At 30.5% G+C, this 12,831-nt stretch overlaps 3 protein-coding genes across 6 annotated transcripts; 2 read left to right on the plus strand and 1 right to left on the minus strand.

Annotated features, from left to right (window-relative positions):
• Positions 1 to 2,370: 2,370 nt before the first annotated feature.
• On the plus strand, positions 2,371 to 6,378 carry LOC143184430 (ribosomal protein S6 kinase delta-1). 4 transcript variants are annotated; one of them, XM_076386650.1, is made up of 7 exons: positions 2,395 to 2,636; positions 2,704 to 2,819; positions 3,068 to 4,234; positions 4,307 to 4,440; positions 4,515 to 5,706; positions 5,780 to 5,872; positions 5,948 to 6,378. In XM_076386650.1, the coding sequence occupies exons 2-7, from the start codon at positions 2,724 to 2,726 to the stop codon at positions 6,047 to 6,049; spliced, it is 2,784 nt and encodes a 927-aa protein (XP_076242765.1). In that variant the 5' UTR covers positions 2,395 to 2,636; positions 2,704 to 2,723; the 3' UTR covers positions 6,050 to 6,378. The 4 variants fall into 4 exon arrangements, 3 of the variants coding, with proteins under 3 accessions (XP_076242765.1, XP_076242762.1, XP_076242763.1); XM_076386647.1 differs by having other exon boundaries at positions 2,396 to 2,636; positions 5,777 to 5,872; positions 5,948 to 6,377; XR_013002771.1 differs by having other exon boundaries at positions 2,371 to 2,636; positions 4,515 to 5,872; positions 5,948 to 5,996.
• Positions 6,379 to 6,428: 50 nt separating this feature from the next.
• On the minus strand, positions 6,429 to 10,732 carry Smc2 (structural maintenance of chromosomes 2). Its single transcript, XM_076386646.1, has 8 exons — positions 10,565 to 10,732; positions 9,930 to 10,352; positions 9,578 to 9,856; positions 8,734 to 9,507; positions 8,062 to 8,649; positions 7,381 to 8,002; positions 7,060 to 7,313; positions 6,429 to 6,979 (listed from the first exon to the last, which is right to left on the minus strand). The coding sequence occupies exons 1-8, from the start codon at positions 10,730 to 10,732 to the stop codon at positions 6,554 to 6,556; spliced, it is 3,534 nt and encodes a 1,177-aa protein (XP_076242761.1). The 3' UTR covers positions 6,429 to 6,553.
• An 858-nt stretch (positions 10,733 to 11,590) lies between these two features.
• LOC143184433 (mediator of RNA polymerase II transcription subunit 29-like) lies at positions 11,591 to 12,724 on the plus strand. The gene is made up of 2 exons (XM_076386657.1): positions 11,591 to 11,766; positions 11,875 to 12,724. The coding sequence occupies exon 2, from the start codon at positions 11,882 to 11,884 to the stop codon at positions 12,452 to 12,454; it is 573 nt and encodes a 190-aa protein (XP_076242772.1). The 5' UTR covers positions 11,591 to 11,766; positions 11,875 to 11,881; the 3' UTR covers positions 12,455 to 12,724.
• Positions 12,725 to 12,831: the final 107 nt, after the last annotated feature.

Raw genomic sequence — 12,831 nt, forward strand, 5'->3', positions numbered from 1 at the left:
GTAAATCCATTTATCAATTAATTAGTATGAAGAGGAGGCTACTTATTTTCCTAAATAATAATTCTATAATCATTATATCTACATATTACATAAACAAAATTATGAAACTTATATGTTGTATAAGTACATCGAGAACTAATTTATTTAACAAATTTAGAAGTCACTAGATAAAACGTAAAAATTAAATTAAATGAATTAAATGTAGCATTAATTTTCAATTTATTGAAAAAATAAATTTATTTATTCCTGTTCTCACTATTACATCTTAGATAAACTGTAACTTCTTTTACTACAAAATTGTATCCACTATGGCAGAAGCAATCAGCTTCTTTTCCTGTAAAAAAATTAACACTGTTTTCTTGTCAAAAGTAAAATGGATTGTCATACATATTTAAAAAATGTAACTTATCGTTTTTAGATTTGTTGATAGAGTTGGCTTTTGGTAAGAATATTTAACTGTTTGTCAGTCATAGTCAAGAGGTTGCCATTCTGTAAAAAACTTGATATTAGTTTTCACTGTGAAAGGCACAAGAGACTACTATATATTTATAAATAGTATTCCATGCCTTCCAATTCTCAAAGTGCCAACTTTGAGATAAGACGTCAAAGTCACTGATAGTGTTAAAGAGACTTGTATCCTGAAAGAAGGTTGATATTAATATATGATGTTAAAAATATTCCAGATTACTATACATTCTTGAACTGTGTTACCTTCTTTAGATTATTACATTGACAGCTTTCCTTTATTACTCTGGTATTTGTTTATCCTCCAATAATTCCCTAAGAAACATTCCTAATCTTAAAATTATCCTATCATTATTTGCATATTGCTCAGTAATTTCAACCAAGGTATCCAAATCTTTCTTTTTCCTTTCCTCACTACTTAATATTGATTCTGGATTCTCTGGTGGTTCCTCTCTTACTTTTTTTCGTATCTCTTTTTGTGATTTCTCTTTTATTTCTTCTTGTGCTTCTTCTGGTGGTTCTTCTTGTAGTTTGTCTTGCAGCTCTTCTTGTATTTCTTGTTCATCTTCACAACTAACATTTACAGTAGTAAATTTGTCATGACCTTCCTCACCTGTGCTTCTCCTTTTTCTGTGTTTACAAAGTACGTGAATATCGTGACGCTGCTTGAATTTTCTTAGCCAGCCTCTACTTGCTGAAAATGTTGATGATGAACCTAATCGACTACAGATGTCCAAAGCTTTTTCTTTCAATAAGCGATCAGTGAGTGTAACTCCCATCATTCTTCGGTCTAAGTACCACTGGTACAAGAGGCAGTCTAGGTCCTCGTATATTGGTTTTCTCAAAATTTTCCTCTGCAGTAACTGAGCCTCCTCACTCATCAAATTCTTCAAACTTGGTCCCTCCTTTCCAATACGCCGAACAGTGACTTTCGATACATTAAATTCGCAGGCTAAATCAGAAATACTTGCTCCACTTTGTAGTTTTTCCAAAATATCTAATTTCTGCTTCGCTGGTAGAAAAATTTTTGTTTTAGTCTTTCCACTTGCTATCATGGTTACTCTTCTATGAGCATCTGTATGCTGCTGTATGCTTCTGTACTACAAAGTACCAACTCGCGTCAGACTCGTAAAGAAATAAATGATTTGGGATTGAAATTGGGAATGATCAGAAATACTGAGCATGGTGTTGAAATCAAACTGAAACAAACTGTTACTTTCCCTCTACAACCAATCGCAACACTCCGATCGGTTTGTACTTTTGTACTGATACTATTTACATTACCATAATAACATGTTCCCGCCTTTTATTCACGTGCACTACCTTTGTAGCACCTTCTACCAAAGTGTTGTGTTACATATTCTTAAGAGAGGACAACTCTAATAGAAATTAAATTGCCAGTGTGTCAATACTTATGTAATACTGTATCAATAGTCAATACAGCTGTTTTTTCTAGGTTTTTTCTCAGTTCACGACTTTGAAAAGTCAATATTATTAATCATTGAAAAAGTTTTATCGAAACACATTGCAGTAGGTTCGTAACATGGAATCGATCCTCCAATTTAATTTAATGAAGTTGCATAAATGCAGTAAATAGATTTGTAAATTTTTATTTAGAACATTTGAGACAACTATTACGTAGTTCAGAGAATGGTAATATTACAAGGTCAATGACAAATGCCACCTCCTTGTAAAGCTTGAATTCGATTTTCTATTTTATACATCGATCAGCTTTACTAAATTGTCACGCGCGTAGTACTACGCAGGTAGTTAAATGAAAACGATCTAAGATCGAAGGAATGTGTTATTTGTTGATCCTCTTACATTATAATTGTTTAATTAGAATATGTAAATAGTCACACGGCATAACATTAACATGAAATCATAATAGTGGTAACCTAGTTAGTGACGGCGCTTGCGCAACTATATTTCAAAAATGGCTAAGAAAGGAGAATTCTTGCTTCGATCGTCGTTTACCATGACTTAAGCAATTAGACAATAAAATGATTAAAAATGCGCTGAGACACCTGAACTGTGAATAGTTACTGAAAACGGTGGGCGTACTTAATTGTACACCGCTAATGCAAGTGTATGGCAGTGACAGTGTCTGACAATTAATCAGTTGCAATATACATGCCTCGTAAACGAAGAAAAAAGCTATATACATGAAAGTACGATTATAGAAATACACGAATTAAAGTGATAAAGTGATAATTTATCGAGCTTCTGGTTTTACAGTTTAATGAAGTGTACAAACGATGGCACCCACCAGAGACAAATGGGTGAGGCGTTTTATTATTCCTGAAACGACTCGGCATAAAAAAGGCTTTACTATCTACAAAGTCACATCTGTGGTATGATATAAAACAACTATTTTAATTACGTGGCAATTTTTATTCAATAAATTTAAATAATTCAGTAATGCATACAAAGTAGAAATAATATAAAAGTTGAAAATTTATTGTTTATATTAACATTTTGAGTACACGTCGGTATAAATAAATTAAAAATCAATTATTTAGTTTACATTTGGTTTAGTTTATTCATTTCCTATGCAAAATTAACACTTTGTTATCATTTACAATAGTTTTTATTGTTTTAGGTATTTCTGAAAACATCTCATGAAGAAGTCTCTAAAGTTTCTGTATGGAAACGTTATAATGATTTTAAAAAGTTGCATTCAGAATTGAACACGCTGTGCTCAAAATCTCAGATTAAAGAAAGCTTTCCATCATTTCCGAAACCAAAATTCTTTGGTAGATTTGAGACAGAAGTAATTGAAGAAAGAAGAGAATGTGCATTGAAATTTTTAGAATTTATAGGGAGGCATTCATATTTATATTCTAGTGATATTTTCATAAAGTTTTTTGAAACTAGTCATGCAGATTATTGTTTAAATGAGTGTTCTATATCTGTTAGTTCTGACACTTCAGCAGAGGATGATCGTCATATGTGTATAAACTCTTTGTCTACTACTGATAATGTTTCTCAAAGTATTTTACAACCAAAAAGTATTCAAACATCTTTAACAAATTCTTGTTCTGTGTTATCTACTTCCACTCCTAAAAGTAAAAGAAAACGAGCTCAAGAAGAGAGCAAATCTAAAGAACTGCAGTCTGTACAATTAAGTGATACAGACAACAAAGTTGAAAGTGAAAAAACATTCATAAACAATGATATATCTAATAATTTGCTTGTAGAAAATTCCATTCCAGGGAAAAGTATATGTAACTTGGAGAATAATCATGTAATTTGTAATAAGAATAATAACTCTTATAAAGATGCAAATCGTAATATTAACAGTGAGGAAGATTCTACACTTTTACAAACTGAAAATAGTAATACAAAAACTAATTCATCTATTGAAGATTTAAGTTTCTCAATAACAACACATGATGGTTCAGATTTACCACAATCATGCACAGATTCTTCACAATATATTTTAATTGCAGCTGCTCATATGAGTGCAGCATTTAAGCATGAAGATCTCACTGAATATGAAGAAGCATTTACTCAATACAAAATGGGAATCTCCAGTTTACGGTCTGGTGTTGAATCTGATTCTAATAAAATAAGGGCTGGAATAATTAAAGAAAAAATAGAAAAATATTTGGAACGTGCTGAGAAACTTTATAACAGATATTTAAATTGTAATGTTTCATTATTAAATAAACCTATATCAGAACTTCAATACTATAAAGTACTCAAAATTATAGAATCAGTAATGCTTGTAAAGGATATGCGAAGAGACTGTCTTAATATTGTAAAAGTATGAATAATTTTAATGTTAAATTATTTCCTGCACATACGTTATTTGGATAATAATGTCCGTTTATTTTAGGCTATAGAGAAACTGTCTACTAATAAAGAAAACATAAGTAATTACATATTACGTGGTCAAGTACCACACATGGTACAGTTACATGCATGTATTGAAACAGAAACAACTGTATTCTTAATTTTGCAACATCTAAGGTAAGAATTAAAAATATTGTACATTACTATTTATTCAAATTAATTAGAGTGCAATAATGCAATTATAATTACAGCCGCGGAAAGTTGTGGGACTTTGTAACATCGCATTATAAAGTCAGCAGTAATAAAATACATGATAAAGTAATTTTGGAGAATGATACAGCAAATGATAAAGCAGTCAACGATGATAATATTATTTTAAGAAATAACACTATAGAAAATGAAAATGAGGGCACTACGGGGTCACTCGAAGATCTGAACATAATAAGTACAAATCCTAAAGTACAAATGGAAATACATTCAGTACCAGTAGAAGAAAACTATGAAAAGTATAGCGATGTATCTACTACGCAATTATTAGAAAAAGCACAAATATTACTACAATCAGTTAATGCAACTTTAAAGGAAAGTAATTCTGTCGTAAATCGATTACGTGAACCTGACCATTTTATGAATCGCGAAGATAATACTACATTACTGAATTTGAAGAACAGTGTAAATCAGTCTAATTGGAACGAAGTATCAGTAGATATTAATGCAATATCATTAGGATTTGACGATGTAAACAGGCACACTACAATTGAAAAAATACCTGACAAAAATGTGATACTTTCTAATTATTTATCACTAAACGATGTTAAAAATACAAAAAGTCAATGTAGTACTGATAGTTCATCGTTAAGCGGTAGTTCTAAAGATCTTAGTTTCGATGAAAAGGAGCTGACAAATTCTTCTACAGATAATTTAAAAACTGTCGACACACATTTCGCAATAGATGAACAAAATAATAGAACTGGTTACACTGTGCATAATTGTGAATTAAATACGTCTGTGGAAACCAGTAACAAAATTGAAACAAGTGACTATTGCACGATAAATGAACAGATTGATCAGCAAATACAATATATTTATACTACAGATTTAATGGAATCGAAAAAGAACAACAATATAGATATAGAAGAAGAACTTTGGATAGTACCAGAAAACGTAATTCGTCTTTGGGCCGCTGAAATACTTTTAGCATTGGAGGCTTTGCATCAACAGGAAGTTATAGTTTTTGATTTAAAACCAAGTAATATATTACTTGACGATGATGGGCACGTGCAATTGACGTACATTATTCCTAATCACGATATAGATATATTAAAATACAAATATCCATATTCATCTCCTGAATTATGTACGTTCTCACCTATGATCCGTCTTACTCCAGCAACAGATATCTGGAGTTATGGAGTAATCTTGTATGAGTTAATAGTAGGCAATGTATGTTGAAATAGAACAAAATTTGTAATATGTAATATGGCATAAGCATTAAACACTTTGTATATTTCAGAAGTTTCAAGTAAAACATCCGAACGTATTTCAGTCACATTCCATAATTAACATTCCTAACAAGCTATCAGAAAATGCAAAATCTTTACTTCTTAATGTACGTTCGTAAATTGTCTTTTATATTTAAATATAAAATATGAAACAATGTCTATTAAATCTTCTGTATTTTCAGATACTAAAGTATCAACCAGACGAAAGGATGACAATACCTCAGATAAAACAACATCCCTTCTTTAAAGATATTAACTGGGCAAACCTGGCAAACCCAACCTAGCATTACGAATGGCTTTTCTCTTAATATTATATTTTACATAGAACACATAGATAATGAAAAAGGCTACAAATAATAGATTCTCTTTCAGTTACCGAAAATAGTGGCATTGTAAGAAATTATTCTTTAAAGAGGGCGCATACTTAAATAAGTTTCTCTAAATTATAATTACGTACTTCAAGTATAATGCATACTGTAAATTATCAATACTTTATGACTAGTAGATTCTACATCTACAAATATTTCGTAGTAACAAAAAGTCAATACCTATAGAATAAAATTTCGTATTTTAAATTCAATTTTTTTTTGTAATTATTTAAAAGTATTCAACGTTTAGTATTTCTATAACAGTAATTATATATTACAGTCATGTGCAAAACAATTTGTATAAATTATATTGTTGTACAGAAATGATTATTTTAAAAATATTTATTATATACATAATTATTATAATTAATATTTAGTTATTTATATAAATAGTTATATAGACAAATGTTTATAATATATTTATCTATTTCTTATTTTTTCGCTTCTAGATATAGTTGACATTCCATCGACAAATCTAGTTGTAAATATCACATTGGCATTGTTGAACATTCCATCCTTTAATGATACAACAATAAATTGTGAATGTTTAAAATGTCGTTTCAACATTATACCAATATTCTCAGTATGAGAAAGATCCAAAGCAGCATCAACTTCGTCCAAAATATAGAGGGGCGCAGGCTTAAACAAGAGCATAGCCAAAATTAAAGATAAAGCTACTAAAGATCTCTGTCCTCCAGATAATTCTCCTAATGACTCTTTCCAGATTCCTGAAAATGCAATTTTTATTTCTAAACCTTCCATAACAGTTTGTTTTTCAGGGGGTTGCAATTTTGCATCTGCTCCAGGCAATAGACTACTGAATATCGATCCAAAATCTTTGTTTACCTAAAAATTAATATATAATAATTATTTAATGCAGTTTAAACATAAATATTTAATTTAAATTCGTTATTAGTTAATCATACTTGTTCCCAAGCTTTAAGCAGCGTTTCCTTTTTCTTCTCGTCTAAATGCTTAATAGTTTCTAATATTTTTTGTTTATCATTTTCAACTATTCTTTTTTTCTTTATCATTTCATTATATTGTTCTTCTTCTTTATCAAACAAAGTAATAGCACGCGTGTTAATATTGCGACTTAATTTTTCGCGTGTGGTTTGCAGCCGCTGTGTTTTTTCTTCCATTTCGTATGGTTTATTGACTTCGAAATCATAGATTCCACCTACAAAAAAATGAAAAAAATATTTTATAAACGCATGATAAATTTTTTATAAATTAAGACATATTACCTGTTTTTCCAAAGTAGATCTTATCTTGTTCAATCCATTCGTATTTTCGTAAAAGTTCAGAGACCTTTTGTTTGCATTCTGCAGCGAAACTCTTAATTGTATTTATTTCATGATTTAGCTTTTTAATATCCAATTCTGCATCTTTATTTTGTTTTATGATATCTTCTTTTCTTGTCATAAGTTTTCGCATTTGAGCATTCTGCTTATTAATAATATCTTTTTGTTCTTTTATGTCAGACTGTAAGCGTTTTACATTATTTTTTGCTTCATTTAATTCTTCTTCTAATTTATTTACTGTTTCTTGTAAGGAATTCAATTTCTCTTCCGACGACAGCAGTTGATTTTTTCCAGCTTCGATACTTTCTTTCAATTCTTTAATCTCCAATTCAAGTGTTTTGGCTTCCTGTTCACGTTTTTGCCACTCTTTACGACTATTTTCAGCTTTCTTTTTTAACTTTTCTAATTCGTTTTCAGCTTGTTTTAGTTGCTTGTCACGAATATTAGCCGCGTCTTTCAATTGGTGTTCCAATTCTTGTGCACGTTTAGAATTGTCTTTTTCATTTTGTTGCGCTAGCTGTATCTTCTCTTCAAGTTCTTGGATATTGTTTTGTAACAGATCAATCTGAAAAGATTAATTTTCATAAGTACCCAATTTTCAAATATTAAACCCATGAAACGTACCTCTTCCTTTATTTTATAATATACTGTTTGTTCCAATCTTTGTTTCACTACACCGATTTCATAATTTCGTAAATCAAATTTCTGCTTTATCGAAGTATATTTTTCCGCAACGCTCTTTACATTTTGCAAAGTGATTTCAACATTTTTAAACACCTGCTGCTTAGCATTTAATTCATTTTGAATAATTTTTAACTCGTCTAGCTTTAAAAGAATGGATCCAGATCTTGATGGTGCTCCACCAGATAAAGTACCAGCGGGATCGACAACATCTCCTTCTAAAGTAACGCATTTTCTCTTAATATTATCATGAAACGCAATTTTCTTGGCAGTTTCGATATCTTTACAAACAAAAATTTGTCCAAAAATCCAAGTCATAGCTGGTCGCGTCTCTTCTGGAAAATCTATAAGAGACAATGCTAGCTGAACATTTTCCACGCCGCCTATCTTTTGGGCCAAAGAAAGTACTTGATTATCCATGGCCCTTCCACCTACTTTATTTAAAGGAATAATTGTCACACGTTGTTGTAATTGACCATGTTGAAGTATCTTTTTACTAGTAACTTCTGTATCTACTATGACATTGTACAGCTGGAATTCAATAAATTGATTATCAATAAAATACTGAAATATCAAATATATCTGAAATATGAAATAAATTTATAGAAATTCTACCTTTCCACCAGCAGCAATGTCTAAAGCATATGCTGCTTTCTTATCCTTAACAGTGATTAGTTTACATACAACTCCTTTCACAGATTTGGGATTGAAATTGGGATCAGGTTTTTGATACTCGAATCTAATTTGAGGGTATCTCGATTCAATAGAATCCACTTTTTCTTCCAATGCTCTTATTTCATTTATCAAGTTACGCCTTTGTTGCGTAAGCTGTTCCACACAGCCATCTTCATAATTTAATTTTCTCAATTCATTTTCCAAATTTTTCACATCTTTCTGTTTATCTTCTAGATCTTTAGTGTACTTTTTATGCTCGTCGCCAGTGTTTCTTAACTCTACTTGTTTCTTTTTCAATTGTTCTTTATTATGATTTAATGTCATTGTACACTGTTTACGTTCCGTTTCTGCTTCCGTTGCATTCTGTTTTGCAGTTATTAATTGCTGTTCTAGTGTTGCGTTTTCGCCATCCTGATTTTGTAACAAACCAGCACTGATTTGTTGATATTTTTCTTGTGCGACTAGTACCGCTTGATGATCTTGTTCATCCATCTCTCTCAAGTTAGTAAAAAGTCCCTCGACTTTTGCAAACACCTTTTGCTTTGATGTGAAGGCATTCTCATCATCTCCTATATTAGTCCTCAATTGTTCTACTGCTTTTTGAGCAGCTTTGATACTTTCTTTATTGCTATTAACTTCAGCTGCCAATTTGTATTGCTTTTTCTCTGCTTCTTGTAGTTCTTTCTCTAAACCTTGTAATTGCCCTCCTGCTTCCTAAAAGAAATGAAATTGTCATTGAAATTATGAAAGTATGATAGCTTATTTCTTTAATCCAATCACTTACTGCATCTCTTTTTTTTGCTATTTCATCATATTCCTTTTCTATATTTATAAGTTCTTCTTCCCCATCAGCAATGCCTTTCATCTTCTCCTCTATTTTGTCCTTTACAACTTGGACATTCCCTTCTGCTTTTTCACTTTCTTTCAAAGCATTAACATATTTCCATGCGATACAGATCCTCCTGCAGTGTTCCAACTCTCTTTCTATGCGTTGAAATTCTACATACTGTGTCTTCTCTTCCTTAAGTTTTGCTAATCTTGGACCTATTTCTTCCTTTAAAATCTGAAATAAGACATCATTTATCAAATTCTAAATCAATAGGTCAAGTAAAATAATCTTCAAAAGTAAATCATACATCATTTATTTCTTTCAATTTGCTGTCTTTCTTCTCAATAGTTTTTAAAGCACTTTCTTTCTTAGTCTCATACATTCGTGTACCAGCAGCTTCCTCTATCATAGATAAGATTTCTACAGGTTTCATATTGAGAACTTTTGTTATTCTTCCTTGCATTATAAGAAAGTGCGGATTATTCACGTTCAATTGAACAGAACAAAACATGTCTTGTACACGCTTGTTTGGCACATTAGAGCCATTAATCAGATACTTATTTTTACCGCCAATTACTACTTGTCTTGTAACTGTTATCTCTTCATGGTGTTCATATCCCATAGGAGATGAATTCCTGTCATGGTTGTCAAATGTTATAGTAACACTGGCTTTCTTAATACCTGCTTGACCAGACTTATAAACTAAATCTTGCAATGACGCAGCACGCACCTAAGATGAATGAAATGTTCTATATTCAATCATATGAGAAACATTGATCATAAAAAATGTAATAATAAAATAAATGTATAATTACTAAGTGTATCCTTTACAGTAATAAGATAATAATTTATAAAACAAGATAGTTGTATTTAACGCAAATGTATGTTTAAATCATAGCTAAACAATTTTAGAAACAGAAAACGTAAAAAACAGTGATATACCTGTCCAAGGTTCGTAATACCTAAGACAAAACATATCGCGTCCAGAATGTTTGATTTCCCGCTACCATTAAAACCTGTGATAGCGTTGAACTCCTTATCAAAACCATTTATTTCGATTCTTTTCCCGTATGATTTAAATCCTTCTAATACCATAGACTTTATATACATTTTGAAATGAAATAAATCGGGAATGCGATTGAAAATATCGTTCCTCTTGTATTTGTACACAAGAAGCAAAACAGTAAATTCAAATTGTGGACAACGACCGGTATCGTACTTTCATTTTGAAAGATATAGAAAGGGAACAAATATCAAGTAATGAGAACGCGTTTCTTATGGCTGATTCTGAAGCTTTCGATTTCATTTTCAATCATTTCTAAACATAATCGTCCTCTTTTTAATTATTAGGTCTGTTAGACGATTTCGAATAGAAAAATAATACGTTAATAAATATTGTTTTATATAGGACATTAACATATTATTAAGTCTACAAAAATGGATTATTCTAGGGAAATTTCATGGTGTAGTTTCTATGAATATGTATAGTGATATATACAGGGTGTTTCGAAACTATATGCATGAGCGGGAAGGTAAAGTTTCTGCACTATACTTTATTTTTTAAAAAAATTGACTTCTCACTTTAACAGAAAACATTATATTAAAGTAGTTTTATGTGTTTCAGAGGCAGCGATAAAAATTCGACTTCCATTTCTCGAAATACGAAAATTAAAATTAAAAATTTTTATTCTACACTTTAAACTTATTTTCGTATGGAATTACTACCTTTCCCTTTTCCTTTTGATTCTGAGACACCCTGTATATAAGTCAATCGAAATGTGAACGTAGAAGATAATGATATTTGAAAATTTGTAATATAGAGAAATAAAAAGAAGGAAATATTTAATTAAGAATTTGTTAATTAGATTTATCAATGACGATAAGATTTATTATATTTCTTTAGCTGATTTTTTCATGTCACAACCTTTTTTTTTAATAGCCCTCTAGTGGCAAATTATCACACGCTCGTATGTTTTCATCGAAAACAAAACGTTTTAGGTTACCTATTTTGTCTGTTCTACAAATAAGTATTTAATAAAAAAATAGGTAAAATTCTTTCGTAATACTTTCCATGGTCAAGTACGAAATACCTTAAAACTTAAACCATAAAGATAGGGGAAGCTACTTATAGCTTATAATTGATTGTAAGTTAAGGTTATAATTAAACTGTCAGATCAAAATTACCGAATTAAACTTTACGATATTCTAAATATTTATGATACATAAATTTTTTATCACTCTTGAATTACTAGGATCACCATGAATATTCCTCCTATTCAACAACCAGGGGCTATTGGAGTGGGGCAAATGACTCAACCTGTAAATCCTCAGATTCCTCAAAATCCACAGCAAGCGCAACCGCAACAGGTTCAACAACAGCAACAGCAACAGCAGCAGCAAACACAAGAGAAACTTGACAATATATCCAAAGTAAAATCATTAATTGGACCATTGAGAGAATCATTGGCTATAGCCCTTAAAACTGCAGCACAAACATTACATCAGAATAGTTTAGTGGATGTTGGATCTCTCAAGAGCATTGACCAACCAGATCACCGTTTCAATAAAAACATGGAAGAATTTTATTCCATCTGTGATCAAATAGAATTACATTTGAAGACTTCTATTGAATGTTTATCACAAAATTCCAGTTCCTTGCGATATCTACCTGTGTCTGTAATACCAACAAGAACTGATACTGTAGCAGCACAAGAAGGACCTGCTTTAACTTATCCTCAGTTTTTAATGACTGTAAAGGCACAAGTTGCATATGCTCGAGAAGTTCATGATACTTTAATTTCTGCAGCACATGCAATAGCATCTGGGGAATAAGTTCTAGGGGATAAATCATAGCTGAAGAGCAAATGTGATATTAGATTTCTTTAATATATAATTTATTCTGTAGGTAATACAATGTACAATTATAAGAACCTGTTAAAGTAGATTTCTATGGGTTGCCTATTAGACTATATTAAAATTAGGTATTAGTTTCATAACAAAATCGTGTTGAAATAAAGTATTAAACAAATTTTGATAAGAATGCATAATACAACTGTAAATAAATTTTTATACATAAAAGTAAAATAAATATACAAATTTCTATGCATAAATTATAATTGAATTATTCCTTAATTTTTATTTTTCACGTATAATACTCATAGTACATTAAACATATACAGATGTAATATTTAATTTCTATAATTGCAATT

The sequence above is a fragment of the Calliopsis andreniformis genome, chromosome 10 (assembly GCF_051401765.1).
Source record: "Calliopsis andreniformis isolate RMS-2024a chromosome 10, iyCalAndr_principal, whole genome shotgun sequence".
NCBI lineage: Eukaryota > Metazoa > Arthropoda > Insecta > Hymenoptera > Andrenidae > Calliopsis > Calliopsis andreniformis.